This window comes from Passer montanus, unplaced genomic scaffold (assembly GCF_014805655.1).
Source record: "Passer montanus isolate IOZ18808 unplaced genomic scaffold, ASM1480565v1 scaffold13, whole genome shotgun sequence".
In the NCBI taxonomy this organism is placed as follows: Eukaryota; Metazoa; Chordata; class Aves; order Passeriformes; family Passeridae; genus Passer; species Passer montanus.
Genome location: NW_024359832.1, coordinates 5,238,613 through 5,257,743, shown reverse-complemented (window position 1 = coordinate 5,257,743; position 19,131 = coordinate 5,238,613). Strand labels below are relative to the sequence as shown.

The following is a 19,131-nucleotide window of genomic DNA, read 5'->3' as shown; positions in this document are numbered from 1 at the left end:
ATTAACTCTGGAGTATTTTTGAAATACAGCTCTTTTCTCCTGAGCCTGAAACACCATAGGAGAATTAAACAGATATTAATCCAACATTACAACTGACTTGTGCAAGACTAAATAAGCATAGTTTTTAGGGTACCTTATGACTTTCACATTTTGAATAAGTTGTTTTTGTGAAGTATTCAGATTTGATCGTCATTTCAGCTCAAAACCCAGAAGAAATATTTACATTCCTTTTTATTACTATTTCTTGGCATTTTATTACTTCTTTACACCTGAAAAAATGTGGTGCTTTGGGCTTTATCTTAAGCTGGCGATCTGAAAGCAAGCACTGAAATACCTGAGAATGTCTGAAGGTAGGATTTATGGGTATTTTGCCCTCTTTCCTTGGCATTCACACCACTCAGCTTACTATGCCCCTGTCTAGGCAGACAGGGCACAGAACAAAATTACTCTGTGCAAAACAGACCCTTTACTGGGGATAAGAGGAGTGACATCCAGCAGTCTGCACACAGAAGTCATGCAAAGTGCCTGATATGATGAATAAATTTCTATGTTATTGCACCCCACGTTGAATTCTCTGTAAAGACAGCCCATCAGTGTATTTACTCCTGCTTCTGTTTTTTCACACAGTAAGTAATCTCACTGCAGGCTATCCAAGGATGTGTTTACCTATGTTCTTCCAAGAGGACGGGGCTCAATTGAGAAGACAACAGGAAATTACTTAACCTGTTGTGTCCCCAGTAGATGAAGTGCAGCTCTGCTTGAACTCTATGCTGCTGATAAAATGCCTTCTCATTACCATTGAGAAACATGAAAGTACTAAAAGCTAGCCAAAGCTTATAAAAACTTCTATCCTCATAAAAGCAGCAATGTTTTGAGCACAACATTGTTTGATTTTTTTAATCATTGTAGTGACTAGAGGATGCTGATCACTTCTGACTTTAAAGCCATGACACAGCAGAGTTTGCTGTTGGTACAAATAACCTCAGCCTTTCAAACACCAGGTGCTACTTGCAAATCCAGACTTCTTGGGCTGCCATATTAACTGAAGCCTAGAAGGAACCACAGAGAGGGCAGCACGAGCTGGAGAGTCAAAGCTTTGGTTCTGCTGCTGCGTCCCTCCTACTGCCCTGCAGATATTCTCTTTGCTGAGAACTGTTTCTTCCAAACCCTTCAGGAAATGGAACTTTGTAAGAGCCTGGGGGTCCCAGCTGGGAAGATGAATAATCACTTAAGTCTACTGGTTTACTTATTCTGTTTATCTTTGATGGGGTCTCTACAGGGTTAACAAGATGATAGCCCCATGGGCTGATACTCCTCATGCTTATGCAGCTATCCACTATCAGGACATCAGCAACAGGAATTTGTTCTTACTCTAAGTAGTGGGAGAGATACCAACATAGAGATAACATTTGTTATGATTTAATAGAAAGCCTGTGGGGAGGCAGTAATTTTCCTGCCCATTAGGGAAGAGTTTCCACAGTTTGTACTTTCAGAAAGTGCCAGCCTTTCAGAATGGACACTGGAGATGGCAAAGTAGCCTGGCCTGCAGAGAATGAAAGGGCAAGGTCTTTGCAGGAGCTACAGGGCAAGGAGGAGGAGGGCCTACAGGGAACCTGGTGTGCCAGGGAAGGTTGGTCTGGCTAAGATGCTCACCAGGACACATGCAGGAGGTGGCAGGTGTTTGCTGTTATTGATCCAAGTTTCAGACATTGTTGTTATTCTAGGTATCTGTATGTTGTAACACATGCTTATTCAGCACAGCTTGTCACAGCTTTCTCTGCAGAGAATCCTAATGTCTAATGAACAGAACAGTGACTGTGGTGGTCACCAGTGACAAAATCCAGGCTATCATCTCTCAGCCTGAGCTGCCACACAGCACAGCGACAGTAAAACACTGTAGAAGTCAAGTAATCATCTCCCAGTGATGCAGTTTCTACTCACAGGAACATAAACCTTATTTCAAGTCAGCATTTTGTTTTCTTTCAAACTGGGGTTTACAAAATTTTTTGGAAAAGAAATGGAAAATGCCTGTTACTTGTTATATACTTAGTGGTGGTAAAGTGACTTCTCCATTTTTTCTTTGCTAAGCCCAACACTGATCTTCCAGAGGTGCTGGGCTCCCTCTAAAAGCAGAGTCCCTACACCTCCTTACATGTCTGTACAGCTGATGGCCACAGGTCTTTGGCCATGCTGTGCCTCAATACCCAGGGAGAAATTCACTGTGACCTCCCAAAGCCTTTCTCAGTGCACTGAAGGCACTCAGTGCCCTTCTCAGTGCATTTCCCAGGGGCTGAAACCAAGCAGAGCCATGTTCTCTGTGCCCCAATACACAGGTGACAGGGCTGTCACCTCGCATCTTCCTCTCTCACAGCTACCTCTGCACCTCTTGCAAGCTGTAAGCAATGACTGTGTGCTCATGGATTAAAGTATTAAAAACATGGGCTGTGAACAGTTTCACAAAAAACATCCCTCCAGAAATTCAACTGCATCATGGCAGTTTTCCCGAATACAAATATATTTGTGTTTTTAAATCATGTTTTGTAATTTAATGTTATGTAACACCCTAAATATCTGTAGTACTCATCAACCAAATTTTTCATCTCATCAAAACCATAATTTGGCAAGACGTAGCCTGGTGGTAATGCCATTATTCTGGTTTAGCACTCTATTAATTGAAAGTGGCATCAGCTTTGCAATTAGATTGTCTGGGCTCAATATCAGGCCAACAAAATTACCGTCCTCCAGGACATCTCACATCCTTTTGAAAAAAATCAGATACTATTTCCACCCTTCAGTCTTCTGAAGCATCTAAAATATTACAAAGCATAAAGAAAAATTATGGTCAGAATTGTCTTTTTCATGTTGGGTTTAGCTCCTGAAGTGAGTTGTCCAAACCTCATGGTTTTGAAAACATCACACTTTGGTAGCAGCTGCCTTGTGCCTTTGGTAAAAACTTGATGTGTACTTAGGGAGGAAAAGCTGCAGTGGCCAAGCAGCTACTGCTCTTCAGTGTCCCAGCATGGGGAGGCAGCTGGGACAGGCAGCTGAGGCTGCAGTCCCACATGAAGCTGCTGATAACACCCAGAGGTACAATGGAAATAAAAAATATTTCTACAAGCTTACCATCATCACTATATTCGTGTGACTGCATCATGCTACCCTTCACAAGTACCAGAACAGAAATATTCAATGAACAGTTCCATATTATTGATAAAATCTATTTCTATCTGATAATGGTCCAACACTGTTTTTAGGATGTCATATTTTTCCTTTATCTTGCCAGGGAAAGGAAGCCTTCTCTAGACAATGCTCCACATTTAATTTTAATCATTAATTTACCACTGACCCAACTGCTTTTTACGCATCACCATTAACTTCCCCTCAAATCTATTTGTTATGTTTCTAACTCTTCCTTTACTTTCCCTCTAAACCAGTGGGTTTTGTAACCAACATTGTACTTTTCCCCCAGTTAGTCTTTTGGGGCCTTCAGTGACACGCTTTTAATGCTTCCCAATTATCACCCACTCTTTTTAAACCTTTGCCTCTGATAATTGTTTCCAAATCTTTATGAAAGGCCAAGAACATCCCTACTATTGGTATGAGCTGGGTTTTTGCTTATTATAAATGTTACTGGGACACAATCACTTACACTGGTATCTGTCAAAATGAGAACTCTCATTTATCCTCCCAAAAATGCAGCCTCCAGTGCAAAACATTCCAGGGCTGTTTACATTGCCAAAGCACAGCACTGTGAAGAGATGCTTGGGCTTGCTGTAAATACGGCACATCTCCAAGGTAAATAAAGTGAATCTCCAGCCTCTCCTGCAGCATCAGACAGTCCCAGTGAGAAGGGATGGCTCACCCCCAGTTTGCCTGCATGTCTCTCTGCAGCGGCCTCAGCACCATAAACAGACAGTAAGAAATCTGGTTATTCTGTTAATTAACAAGATTTTGTGCTCTGCAGCTGACACTGGCTAGCATTCCTCTTGGTGCTCTGCAGAAGATGAATCCCTCAGCACTCAAGACCATTTACCTGTGACTCACCAGAGGGGGGGAAAATTGGGAAGGGTGTACATCTACACCCACCCTGCTCAGGGCAGCAGCTGTTAGCTAAGACTGGCTCAGCACTGCACTGTGTCCTCCTTCACTTGACCTTGAGCGACGCTGCTCTCCGAGTTCATTGCAGGGCATTTCTAAATTGATGCTCGACTGTCAAAAAGATGTAACAAATGATAGGGAACGTGCTGACGAACCACAGGGCTGTGTGAATTTCTTATAACATTACTGGAGATGCCTTTGCTGCCTGAGATTTGGACAAGTGTGCATGGCTTGGATTATTTTAGCTCATAGGGTAATTTATTTCAATAGTCAGCTGAAAGCCAGCAAAAGCTGCATGGATGGTCCATGAAGACAAGTTTGTTTGGAGTGTGATGGGCTGGAAAAACAGCAAGGGGCAAGGAGAGATAGGGGAGGAACTGATCTCAGTGCTCAAGAGCCTGCAAATTTGGATATTTGTGACTGGAAGGTAAAATAAAACTAGCACCCATTTGTAGTGAATGCATACAGCAGAAATCAAAAGAATTGACACAATGTGTAGGAGGGTGTTAAAGATTTCCTAAATTGACCTACATGCCAGCTGAAAACAGGGAAGGGAGAAAAATTCAAGCAAATATCCCATTACTTAAAAAATCCCTCTCAGCTGTGTTTTCCAGGCAAATAATTTAATTTCTATAAATCTGCATCTGAAAAGCCATTGTACTTTTAATTTTCTTTTGCAATAGATTTCTTCCAGAAAAAAAGAATCTTCCCCTCCCATATGCCCCTGGGATATACACCTCTGCATAAACAACAGATTAAAAGAGATAAAATAAGGCAGCTGTGCATCTCATTTAAGTGATGCTGCCACATGCTCCTGTGGCTTTTAGTTTTGTCTGTGCTCTCTCACTTTCCATCTACTCATTAGAAGGAGCCTGTTGTGATCCTGTTCAGCAGTGAAGTCTTCCCTTTGGAAGGGACATGCTCTGTAAATGCCTCTACTACACATTTCTACTGCTGGCAACTAGCAGGGAAACCAGGAAGTCCCCTGTGAGAAGGGACAGCAGTTTGTGTCACTAAAAACCAAATGTTTACTTGCAAAGGCCAAACCAAAGTTGAGAACTGGGAGTTCATCCTTGACAGGCTGAGCTGCAGCTCCCCACAAAACTCCCACCAGCTCCGGTTTCCCAAGTTGGCTGAGAAACCTGATCTCCTAAATTCTTGTGGGTTTGTATCCAGAAACACAGAGAAAACAGATAAAGCAAGCCCTGATCTGCTGCAATTACATGTTTCAGTAAGTTTTTGTAGTCAGGTTGGTTTAGCAAAGTAAGCTGTCACCCCCAGCAGCAAGCAAAGCTGAGCTACAAATTCAAAGGGGTTCTTGTGCCAAACACTGGGTGACCGTGCTCGAGGCTCTCTCTTCTCACAGTAACTTCACACTTTGAAGCTGAAGAGCAGAACGAGGCCACAGATCAGACCAAAACATCCAGAACATCAAGGGAAACCAACGAAGTGGTTAAATGTGAACATCAAGAAAAAGGACAAAAAAAGGACATGAAAAAGTGTTCATCATAACCCTTGATGGCTGCTTTATCTATACTGTGGCTGTGGTAGGCCCTTTGGAAACATGAGGCTCTGAAAGTATAAAGAGACAGGATTTGTAGGGAAAAGTAGTATTTTTTATTATATCATCCAATAGTCAGGAAGAAGAGTCAAGCCTTGGGCACACAAAACCTCCTGGAAAACTTGTCTGACTTTTCAATTACATTGATATTAACTCTGCCTGCAAATCCCACTTTGCTTTGGCTGCTTCCAGCCACCATGCATGCAGTCTCTATACGTGACCAGGACTCAGCATTTGAGGGAGTTTTCATTCTCCATCCCTCTGCTATTTGCTGGAGTATTTTTTACTGCTGTGCTAACAAAGTAAGAATAATCATTGTATTTGTCACACACTGCTCCATATACTTACTAAATTATACCTTTTCACTACTTTCAGATTGGTTTATCCCAAACCACACAGCAAAGCTGGGAGCAACAGGAGACGAACCCTAACTCATGATTATAGACCTTTGTTTTAATCACCTGGAAATATTTTCACCCTTTCAGATAAAAAAAGTGTGAGAAAATCATGCTGATAATAATGAAGAACTGTTTAATATCCTCATGGTTAAAATCCACGTCTTGTATGCAGCTCCACAAACATGTCTTTAGATTCACTACTGGGAAAGTATCACAGCCACAGTAATTTGTATACAGAGGAAAGAAACTAGGAGACACTTTTCTTCTCATGTGGATAAATTACTTTGTTTTATTCTTAATGATCTCAAAACCTTAAAAAGTCAAGGATAATTTTGCCAAACTCCTTCCAGGAATTACCTAAACTTCAATTATTTTTCAGAAAAAGACACGATAACACACTGAATGAAAATGCTTCTCTTCTGTTCAGTTGAATTGAAAACTGAAAATTCTTGGTTAATATTTTGCCCTAAAAAAATAAATATTGGGAAAACTGGACAAGTTGAAAGAAGTTGCACTGCTTTAAACCCCAAGCACTTAAATATGAGTTTTCCTTCATATATTCTACAGCTGGAACAATTAAGTTTTCATACAAATATAAGTATTGTTTCAGTCAAATCTAATGGAGTTTTTTTGAGAAAAAAAAATCTACCCATCCAGCAACCAAAATACATGGGACATTTTATCCATGTAATCATTTCTCTCCAGTGGTGATTTGCCAAAGAGTGATGCTAGGCTACAGGCAAAAAGATCCTACAGAACTGAAGGGTTCTGCAGCAACAGGGTAGAGTCCTGAAAACTGAAAAATCTTATTTTCTGTGTCCAAAAGCTACAGGAGAATATGTCTTCTGTAATATTTGTTAAAAAAGAAAAAAGTGTCATTGCCTTTACATCTGCAGAGAAAACACTCTTTTTCGTGGTAGTCTTTGTGAGCCTTGCTTTGCAAGCTTGAGGCAGAGATGTATAGCGGCAACTATTTTTAGATTGCAAACTCTCATGGATTTTAAAAGGGCTTTTGCATATGGAAAGTAAAAAAAAGAAATGCAAAGTATTTCAGGAGAAGGATAAAATGATTCATATTATACAGCAGAAGGGAGGGGTTGCTGCTTTTATATTCTGCTGGCAGAGTTGCTAGTGGGAGCCTCAGTGACGGTGGGGAGGGCATGGTGCACACTGCCATGGCCCCACATCCCCTGCCAGCCTCATCCAGCAGCTCTGGACTAGCTCCCCCAAGATGGGAAGAGAAACCACTATGTAAAACATCCTGCCCTTTCAGTGGCTCGATAGAGACAGTATGGCAACCCTCACACCCATAGCTGCTGCCTTGGCTGCCCCTCCAAATGCTCACTGCCTTCCCTGGCCCAGCGGATGGCCAGCACGAGGTGATGAACGTGCAGGGAACAAAGTTTGTGCTCTGAGATTACTCTGATGTGATAGATGGTGGCAGACAATGCTGACACTCTGCAGAGGGCTTTCTGTCTCCCTCCTGAGGCATGCAACATCTTGATGGAAAAAAGAAAAAAAAAAAAGAAGTAACAGAGAGCAAGCTCCTGTTTACATACAGAGCTGGGCATCTCAAGTCACAGAAAAATTTCTGCCAGCTTTTTCAGTAGTAGAAGCTCACAGAAGCAAAATGAACACTAGAGACAAAAATAATTAGATATTGCCTTTAGTTGATTTTTGATTAACTTTGCTCAGTGGTGGCTGTGTGATTGCCTGAGGATCTCTGTTCTACCATGTGGCAAAACCTGAGGGACCTTCTGTGGCTCTTAACACTTCTGCAAACACATGGGTCACTTCAGATCTATTTGGATATCTCACCAGAAAGGAGCAGATGTATCTGATGATGATTTTCTGTTGGCAGATAAGTCCTACCTCCTGGCACATCTTTTATGTTTGTCTGCTACCTTTGGTACACTGTTAACAAGGAGTTTCATGACTCCTGGGGGGTGCAAAATGACTATGACCATGCATGTTTATCACTTTTAAAGGGAGATGAAGGGTAAGTGTGATGACCCAGGTAAATACTTGCTGCTTAACCCAGCATTAATCCTAGCAAAATATAGACAATCACAATGGGATTCAAATGACAAAGAATTACAGAATATGAATATAATTAATTCCAGTCAAAATGGTCTTACGGAAAGTCAATTTTGCCAGGCTAACCTGATGGTCATTCTTTGATAAGCATACAGATTTGCCTGAAAAAGTTGGGCTGAACAATGCCTAGACTCCTGAAGGGCATGTAACTTACTACCCTGAGTTAATTGATTGCAAAAGTTAGTTGATTGCAACAACAGCAGACTAAATCATATATATATTAGGAACCTGCTATTGACATCTCAAATATTTCTTATTGCAGGAATCATCATTAATAGACATATTTCTAGAAAGGCCCAACAAGGACTAACAACACCTTCAAAAGTATTCTACGTTCCCAACAAGTATCACAAAGTTAATTTAAAACAATTTGAAAAATTCTGGATGATACAGAAATTGACAAATCAGCAAACAGTGGGCAAGTGGGACAGTCAGAGCAATCTGGAACACTTAGTGCATGAACACAGACAAATACAAAGTGTTTACTTTTAGGAAGAAATATGCACAGAATGAGAAGCTCAGCTGCACAACCCACCAGGGAAACCATGGGTACAAGTGAAGAGTCTATTCACCTTTGATCAAGCTCACAGGAACATATTGCATGCATTTCCAGTGCCCAGATTTTAAAGAAATTAGCAGAAGGGGAGAAAAAAATTGCAAAGAAGGATTCAAGTAATTTGAGGAGTTTCAAACAGTACTGTTTGCTTTGTTATTTAAAATGGAAATTAAGTCAGCTTTCAATCTGTAAGTACCTTCAATCAGAAGAAGTACCAAGACCTATAGAGCACTTCATTTAGTGGAGCAAAGCATAAAAGTCAATGGCTAAAAGCTGATTTCAGGTAGTCAGGCAGGGAAACAAGGCACATATTTTCACCAGGGTAATTAAGCACTGGAACCAAATGTCAGGTAAGAGATTCAGCCATTGCTCACCAGAGGCCTTCTGAGATACTACCTGAGTCAAATACATGTTATGCACTAGTGAAAGTAAAAAAAAATTACTGTGTTCAGTACAAGTGACTGAATGAGAGCTGTCAGTCAGATTGCAGACCTTACAGGATCATTTCTGGCCTCACATCTGAAGGCAGGACTCCACAGGAGTTGAAGTCCACACAATTCCCTGTGTCATGCAGTACCAGATGATGTACTAACCACTGCTGCAATCAGTGAGAGTGCATAAGTTATGGTAACTCTCTATTTTTGGGAGAGGTGAGGGAGTTACTCTAAATTTTGGGTTTTCTTTGCACCGAACAATGCTGCTTATGGGATTTGCCAGTATCCCTATGACCAATGCACAAAAGAAAAATGTGATGTAATTTAAATAACACACAGTCCATCACTGATACCTGGAGACAAGAATTATGAAGACTACTGCTTGCATTTTGCTCAGATTTCGCAACTGCCTCTACATGTTGGGGCAGTAGTTGGTTACTGCCTTCTTCCTTTCTGCATAGTTAGCATCTTTGAAGTATTTTCTCTCTTGCAGCTCATGCTGTGCTAGACATGCTTTTCTGCCATTCAGAGATCAGTTAAATTAAATTTTCATGGATCTACCCTAAACACCTCGAGTTCAGGTAAAAAAGGTGCAGTTCCCTAGTGTTTATACATGTCCAAAGCATGCTGCATGCTTCTTTCTTTGCTAAATTTCAGTTTGCTTTTAGTATTACTATTTGAGGTGTATTTTTGCCTGTGGTGAAAGTTTAGAAAATACAGATCCAAGATACTTTGTTCTTATCCCATAACACTCTTCAAGTATCTTGGCTCACCTGAAAAGAGAGGTCCTAGGTTTAAAAAGCAAGAGAAGCTTCTGACAGAAGGGGTTTCTATTTGATTTCTTTCTCTCTCCTAGAGGCTTCTAGGTATTGCTAAACTGGAAAAGTTATTGTTAGGGGTTTTTTTGGGGTTTTCTTTTTTCAGATTTATTTGAAAATGAAGGGGAGGAGACATAGTAATGCTTCTCACTAAGGTAGCAGCAATTTAAGAGAAGCCATTCAAGGTAAAAGCCAAAATTATTTCAGGTAAAACTGTGGATGTAACTTTGAATAGTTTCCTTAAGTAACCAAAAAAAAGGAGCCTCAAAAGAGAATTAGGTTTATAAGCTGCAATGTCAATTAAAGAACAAGACAGATAAAGAGTTATGAAAGCATGTTTGAAGTTACTGAGACAAACCACCTGATATTTGGAATTTGGGATTACAAGTACATCCCCACCTGAACACACCTTACTCGTGTAGGACTCAATATTCATAGAGATGAGTATCAGCAGGTAATTTTCCACGGGGCACACCTATAGGAATTTTGGCTGGAGACAATTTCCAGTTTTTGACTATTATGACTGCAACCTTTAAAAATGACTGGAACTTGAAATAAACCATTACCCAAATTATTTTTATCACTGAATGGCAACATTACTGGAGACAAATTCCAGTTTTTGACTATTATGACTGCAACCTTCAAAAATGAACTTGAAATAAACCATTACCCACATTATTTTTATCACTGAATGGCAACATTTCATGGCAAGAGATTATTTACCTGGAATGCTCTCCAACTTTCTACGAAGCTCTTCATTCTCTTGTTGCAATGAAATTACCTCCTGCTCTAGCTCTTGACACCGAGGGCAGTAACCTTCTTCCTCCTCCTCCTCTTCCTCCTCTGGAAGTGTAGAAGATGATGGATGACCATGAGATTCCGATGTTGCTGGAGATGTCCATCCACCTAAAGTGTGCACTGGAGAGGCTGAAAGTGGATCCACATCTGCCAAATGGCTAAAATCATTTATTGATGAGGTGTTCTGAGAAGGGAAGCTCCCAGAAAGCAAATAGTTCTGAAGGGAATCAGTAAAAACTCTCAGAAAGGCTGAGGTTTGTTGTTTCTTTTGCATATACTGCATCTCTATGTCTAAAATGTCTGACGTCTGACTATGGACCATTTTCCCGAGCTGACATTGCTCTTGTCTTTCACTATAATTTGGGTTTTCCTGCTTTATACAAGAAATCATGGACTGAGAGTGATTGTTGTCCAGTAGTTTTCCACCACAATTTAAGAGACTTAGAACCCGGCTGCATTGTTGAGCAAAGGCATCCAGAATCATTCGACTCTCTGCAACAAAAGAAAAGATGAATCACAGAAACCTAATGCAAGAGGTTATGCCAGGCAGTAGCAGCTAGATGAATGTACACAACTGTTTACAGTACCATGCATTTTGTTTCTGAACATATTAAAATTATGGCTTCTGCTTTAATACTTCTGCAACACTGTGATTTAAAACAATCCTGACTCTGTTTCTATTTTGAGAGTGCCCTTGTGCCCTTGCTGTTAATCAGAAATGCATTGTGATGATAGACACTGCTTACTGACATCTTCTTTCAGAGGGATTAAGTTAGGAAAACGGGGAAGAAAATACAAATTACATCCAATTTGCTACAAGTTCAAGTAAGTACTGCCCTGAAAGCCTATTTCAAGCTGCTGAAGGGCATTAACTGTACATATTTGTAGCACTTTGCACTATACCTTTGTCCTATGCCCAGTTCCTCTCCAACAAGGCTTCCAAGCTTTGTTATTTCTTCTTTTTGTCTTTGATGCACTTGTTTGACATTGGACACAGGACATTCCACACAACTGACCCTCAATTCAATGAACTTTGCTTCTGTTCCATTTACTCTAGGTTCTACATATGTCCAGGAACTACTCAGAGTGACAAGCACAAACCCCTCTTCTTAAATCAAGCAAAGGCGTCCTGCAGGATTGCAGGCAGGCCAGCATGGCACAGTGGAGAGTGGAGTTCTTCAAGATGCTCTGCACACAATCAGGAAACTCTACATAGGACTGTGCAGCAGTTTCTGGAGACAGCAGCTCAGCTCTGGAATTAGGATAGGGATGCCGTGCTGCACCTAGTCTGCTTTCCTCTCATAACAGGAGGTGCCACGTCTCAGGGAGCAATAGCAGCTACAAGCTAAACCTACAGAGTAGGATGGCTCATTTCTGCAACGTCCACATGTACAGCTCAAGCTGCTACAATACTTCCTGGACCCAGATAGAAAATGACCAAGATATTTATGATATGACCTGTTAGACTCCCCAGTAAAAATAGTGCCTTTTAAATAATTTTTACCTTATTCAAAGCTAAGTTCTTCTAGGTATCTAAACAGATGTAACTAACATTTTGCAAAAGAAAAAAAAGGCTGGTAGGTTAAAGCACTGCCAATTTTGGAGAGCACTTCTCAGGCAGGCTTGACTTTTAGAAAGTGACAAACGCATTTACTTTTGAAAAGGCAACCTGCTACAGATACATGAGACTGAGCACCCCAGAACTTCATTTACCGAAACTTCATCAGTAGCCTCATCACATTCATAATACACAAAAAACAGAAATGTTCAGAATTCAGGCCTTTAAGGAGTGGCAGTTTTCACAGCACTTCTTCAAGATTCTCCACTGTCTGGTGGAAAATCTACTTTACACTGAGGTCAGTACAGCTGACCTGAAGAATATTTGAAACAACACTGATTTGCATTTGTACCATCCTCCAGATCTCTGCAAAGAGGGCAGGGCTGAAGCAGCATACAAATAATCTCAGTCTCAAATGCAGCCAGAGACCTCCCCAGCACAAAACTCTTAACTGAAGTCCTGAGGACTGAACTGAAAAAACCAGGAACCTGAGGTGGGCAGAGCAAGCCCAAGCCCAGTGCTGGGTCATGAGGCTGCCTGGGGCCATGCAGGGATTGTCCAGGGGCTCCATGGGAAGGACTGGAGTGGCCTTAGGACCATGGCAAGCATCCTCACCATCAGCCTCCTGTGTTTATGAGCCATTATCAAGCTCCTGGAGACAGGTTCAAACTCATGAAGGCAGATTTCTACAACACATCTTAGACCCAAAGCTTTGTGCAATACCCTCTGTCCACACTACAGCTCCAAAGGGCAGAAATGCACAGGCACTGCTGCTCCTTTTGCAAGTGGGTGACAATGAGGTGCCAGGTCCATCACCCACTGCCTCTCCTTCTCTCTTCCTACACTAACCTAAGGCCAGCTGTCTTTAACCCTTACAATCAATGCAACTGCAAACAACACAGGAGATATAATATGAATGAAAAGAACAGAATCCTGGTGACATGGCAGCTTTCCAGCTGAGAACTGATAAACCAAAAGGAAATCAGGAAATTCAAGCATCACCAACAACCACAAGATGTGCTTTCTTTGTTTTACTTCTTTCCACATTTCCCCTTTAAAATTCTTACAGGATGATATTGACTGTAACTTTGCAATCCTACTACAGAATGGTTTTTTCATTCATTTTAATCCTATAATCTGATTCCAGTCCTGAAGTCATCTATACTGTTTGTATTTTAATCATTATTGTCTCTGTTCACAAAACAGTTACGTATTCTTTGCATATCCTTGTTGCATGGGGACAAGATAGGAATGAAACAACTGAAAAGGGATTAGACTTTTATAAGAGATGTTACTCCAATATCATGGCTTATTCTAAAACTAGCAAAAAGTAACCTGACATTCAAATTATTAGTTTTGAAGAATGCCAAAATACATATTAATATCAGTAAAGATTAAATTAATTATTAGTTTCGTTTTAAAATGTAATGCATTAGGCATATTCACTGTGATAATGGTTTAAAATATAACTGAAATTTTATACAGAAATGACATTATTGATTTAATCTTCAGTATCAGATCTATTACAAAGACACAATAACAGCAATTACTGGTTTTTTTCTTAACTTCAACCCATACTCAAAGACATAAAAATGAGCCATGACAAAGCAGGGATCATTTGAAAGGCTAACCCAGAGATGCACAAATGCATTTTTTCTGGGTACTGCTGGACAGCAACAGTGAGGGATGCTCTCAGCACATATTCTGGAAATATCTGTCTCTGTGCTGAAGTAGGTTCTGCTTTGAAGAGACTTCTACACCAGTAATGGTGCACACAGCCACAGTCTGAACAACCCTAAATGAGAATGATAACTGCAGTTATTTCTTATGATAGAGAAAAAAAATGTTGTCCATTTAGCATATATTGTAGAAATTGGGATTTCAGCTTTTACAGACTGACTATAATTAGAAATGCAAGCACTGTGCAATGGCTAATCACTTAAGAAATGACAAAAAGTTGTTTTTATGTGATTACTACTGAATAAACACCAATCTATGATTCTTAATTGATTTAATATAATGTATGTATTTTCTATGAAAGTAGGATACTAGTGAAATCACTGCACTGGACTAAAACAGTGTAAGCAGTTTATTAAAGTCTTATTGTGATATTCCTTTTCCTTATTACCTTGCTCACCAACCATGTAATCCTAATGTCTCAGACCCCTGAGTCTTTAGTCTTACAGAAGTTCTATCGACTTTAACTAGACATTTGCCTGGAGGTGGACTTGCTGCCTAAGACCCATAAAGTGCTAAGAGAACAGGATTAAAATGCTAAAAGCATAAGTATTCCTAACCAGATTGTCTGAGACTGCAAGCAACCAGATGATACTATCACATGGCCAATCAGGTACCAACTCCCAGATACAGCATTCATCTTTACATCATTTTCTCATTGACCCTGGGACTAGGGGAGGTTCTTGGCTATTCAACCACCAGAAAACAGGGTTTAGAAAGAGTGAATGTCTGAAACTCAGTCTGATAACTTACACTAACTAATGCATCAGAAAAGATGTCTGGAAATTTTGGCAGGTATAATTTCAGCTTTTCCCACACCTAAGGGTCTTTTCAATGCTTAGATCAGACAGCTTTATTAATAAGCATTGTGTTGGGTCTCAGTGGATCTCGATTCAGGTTGTGGCTTTTCCAAAGTTTCCTTTGTATTCTTGGGCAGCTGGCTTAAAGAGTCATCTTTATAAGTATTGAGTGGGTCTGAATACCATACACTCTCCCCTGCAGGGAATGTATTCTTTGATATTTAATTTTCAGTGAGATTGTGACGTTCAGGCTCCTTAGCAATTCCAGTCGTCTCACTCTTCACCTTGCAGTGACTCAGCCCTCTCACCTGATTATTTGTATTTCTTGATTTGTTTATTACAATATTTTGATTAATTGAGATCCTGGGGCTACAGCCTTGCACCCCTCAAACTGGCCTTTATCCAAGCACAGAGACTTGGTCATGTTTTTAGATATGACCACTGCTGTAAATATCTGTGCTTAGGTCACAATATTGAGAGCATTTGACACCTCCTATGACTACACAATGTTTTCTTGGGCATTTTGCATGAAGATCATTGAGACAGTACACTGGATTACGACTACAAATGTCTGGTCATTTCAGTACTTATCTGAGAGATCTGCTTCCAGATGCGAGCTCACAATTTCTAAGGAAAGGTCAAAACACTGATCTTCATCTTTGCTTTCCACAGAACAAACTGTTTTTCTGTCTGGGCATAACAGAGCTTTATTAACTGGCCATTTTAAATATGCCATGTTTTTGGCACAGCTAACAGGTGTTACCAGGTCTGCTCTTTCTCTGCTTTCCATGAAAGCCCACCCTGAATTTTAAGCTGCACTGTAAAGCATGCCATATCATGCTTTCCTAAGGAAAAGGACTTTGGTGGATTATGGTACTGTTCAATGCACATACTACCAGAGTTTTCATGCCAGGAAAATAATCTGGATAGATTAATAAAGAATTGATACTTTACAGAAGAAAATGGGTATCTGCTGGTGCTTTGAATGAACCCACCTGTGTGGCTCACAGCAGCAACAGCAGCCAGAGTAACCTCTAGAGGAAAGAGAAGGATTGTGTTGCAGTGCAGCTTCACATTTCTCATTGTAAGATGACATTTCTCATGCAGGATCTTTCCCAGCATGATGGGATCTCAAGCTAAACTTTTCTCCACCATGGCACCGGGTGGAGAATTCCTGGTTTTCTTCCTTTCCCTAGCCCCTTTTCCTGCAATTCTGCTGGACTCTGGAGGTGAGAGTGGTCTCTTAGAGAGCAACTGAGGGAAAATCTGGGAACCCTTGGGAAGCATTCTAACAATTAGAAAAAGCTGTAGAATTATGGAAGCATCTTTAGTCATGACTGTGTTTGAGGTGCCCACTTTCAAAAGCAAACTTGAAGCTGTGAATCCCAAAGGGCCAGAGACATCATGCCTGAAGTTTAAGAATCAACTGCATTAAGTGTTTAAGTTGCTGGCACAGAGTTAGGCATCCCAGAAGTGGTGTTTTACTAGCTATATGCTCACTGTTGCCTGCACAAGTGAAAAGTTATCAGCAAAAAGAGGGGTATCTCTGAAATTGAACTTAGGACGTGGGTACCCCTACAAAACTGCCCTACAGCACTCCACCCCTTTATTCAAGTAAGCACCTGCCAAGTGCTGAGGATAAACTAAGTGGGAAAACTGTACACATCATGGATGGTGACTGCCTTGTGGAGAATGCACGTGCAGGTGGACACCTACTAAGGGGGTGATCTGTCCCTCTTGGGTCAACATCCACTGCTTGAGACAAACCTGTGCCTAAGAGGTGTTCTGGGCCTGTTCCTCTTGCTGCTGTGGGGAGCCCAGAGACCCCACAGGTGCTGGCCAAAGTACAGGGTGACTGTGCATGCACAACATGCTCTCACTCTCCAGGGCCAAAACCCCAACTCTGCTTCCCCAGAGGTGGCCTGTGCTATTAAATTGGTTCACACATCAGTTAAAAGGATTTCAAGCCTCTGGACAATGGGACTTCTTCACATACATACAGCACTGGGGTCCCAACTTCCTGCTCATCCTAGTGGTGCTACAGCTCTCAAGAACAAGCTGCGTGGTGTTACTTCATCACCAAGCAGGAAGGGTGGGCACACAGCTCAGCAAAGCATCCCTACCTTTGGGATTAAAATACCCAGGAGATAAAGCCTTGCCTATTGCTTTACAGAATCACAGAATGTTTTGGCTTTGAAGGGACCTTAAAGTTCATCTAGTTCCACACCCCTTGCTGTGGGCAGAGACACCTTCCACTAGACCAGGTTACTCAAGGACCCATCCAACCTGGCCTTAAGCCAGGGATGGAGTATCCACAGCTTCTCTGGGCACCCTGTTCCAGTGCCTCATCAGCCTCACAGTAAAAATGTTTTTCCACATATCTAACCTAAATTGCCCATCTTTCAGTCTGAACCTATTACTCCTTGTCCTTTTGCTTCAGTTCCTCTCGAAGAGTCCCTCTAAAACTTCCTTGTGGGCCCTCCTAAGATACTGGAAGGTTGCTATGAGGGCTCCACGCAGCCTCTCTTACCCAGGCTGAACAGCCCCCACTTTCTCTGCCTGTCTTCATAGGGACCTGCTCCAGTCCCCTTTCCAACTTTGCGGGCCACCTCTGGTAACAACTTGTGCAAAACACTACTTGTACACACTGTAGCAAGTTTCTGGTTTGTTTTCTCCTGTTCTGTTTCTCATGGCACTTACCTGAGCAAAGGGTAAGCTGGGACCCATATAGGAACCTAAAGTAAAGCCTGAATGTGCAGTTGAAGGGACAGAGATTTCAAAGAACTTTAGTGCACGAATGGCAGCTCCTTCACTCTCTTTGGCATAGAACTAAATCAAAGACAAGCTCTGAAGCCTGCTCTAGTGCCTGGTTAGCACAATGTACTCAGGAAAAAGAAAGTCCAAACTTCTGCTCATCGGAGCCCAGAGGGCTTTGCAGTGAATATGGCCTCATATATCATCTACCAGACAGGTGAATGTTTTCCACGGTGTAATCTGCTTCTGTAAAGAAATGTAGGTGTCACATTTATCATGAGTGTTTTGATTGTGGGCCACAAAGAATACTTAAATACCACCATTTGGGCATTTCATATAAGAAGCAATTTCATAAAGAAAGATGACCTTCTGCCATGGATCACAGAACTACGCCCCAGAGATGTGAATTCTCTGCCTAACCTATTCAAGAGTTAAACTTTTTGGTAAAGTACTTGAATTATTTGTAACAACACATGCTAAATTCATCCAGTACAAGGCTAGTTCTAAGCAAAACCAGGCATTGAAACATAGCCATCTATCCTATTAACTAGACTATCTCCCTGTTTAGTAAGGAAATGTCATCACATTTGTTACAAAGGCAAACAGCAACATACCAAAACAGGATCCCATTTTTCTAAATAAATAAATCAATGATGTGTCAAAAATTAACAGATGAGTTAATATACCCGATGTTATCAAAACCAGATGGTGCTTCATAATATTCATCCTGCTCAGTCAAACCCTGAATATATTCTGGACCATCAGTATATAAAATAGGATGCTGCTATTTGTGATGGCAAACAAAAGCAATCATGCCTGCCAAGCACATACTATAACAGGCAGCATTTCAGCTCTGCTAGACAGAAAGTAATTAGAATGCTTTTAATGTCCAAAAGAATGATGCTGATAGGCTGCCACAGATGTGTAGATTTATGAATATTTATATGGTGGTTTATAGCTGACACTTTTATCAGTTGAAGAAGATAAAATATCTGCCTGACTCAAAAGCTTGACAGTCAGGTTAATAAAATCTCATTAAAGAGAATGACCTATGCAATTATATAGGATTTATTGTAATTCATTTTTGATTGTACTCTGCTTAAAGATGCAATTTCCCATTTCCTGATGCCAAATTTAGGTTGCATATCAAGATCTACGTGGGTTTTTAACTCCAAGCCATCACTAGAGGAAAAGATATGCGTTCAGCATCTCGGTATCTTACACCTTTAAAGAAAAAAAAAATAAAAATTTGATCTCCTGTTTGTCACTGCATCTTATGAAAACGGTGCAGGCAAGCAGCCGATCTATTTTCTTTCTGTTAAAATCACCACCTCTCTATCAGCAGCCTCTCCATTAGCAGCAGCTCCCCGGCAGCCGGCCCCAGCCCGGCGGAGCGCAGCGGAGCGCCCGGCCCGGTGCTGCCCTGTCCGCGCCGCCGGCGGCAGCGGCTCCCTCGCTCCCTCCCTCCCTCCCGCAGGTGCGCCCGCCCGGCGCCGCCTGCCCCGCCAAGTCTGCATCCACT

At 41.3% G+C, this 19,131-nt stretch overlaps 1 protein-coding gene across 1 annotated transcript in view; it reads right to left on the bottom strand.

The window, feature by feature from the left end:
- Positions 1 to 19,131, bottom strand: part of BEND4 (BEN domain containing 4) — a 28,033-nt gene that overhangs the window by 8,305 nt on the left and 597 nt on the right. Inside the window, 1 exon segment of the mRNA XM_039699116.1 lies at positions 10,686 to 11,252. Within this exon segment, the coding sequence (XP_039555050.1) occupies positions 10,686 to 11,252 (567 nt within the window).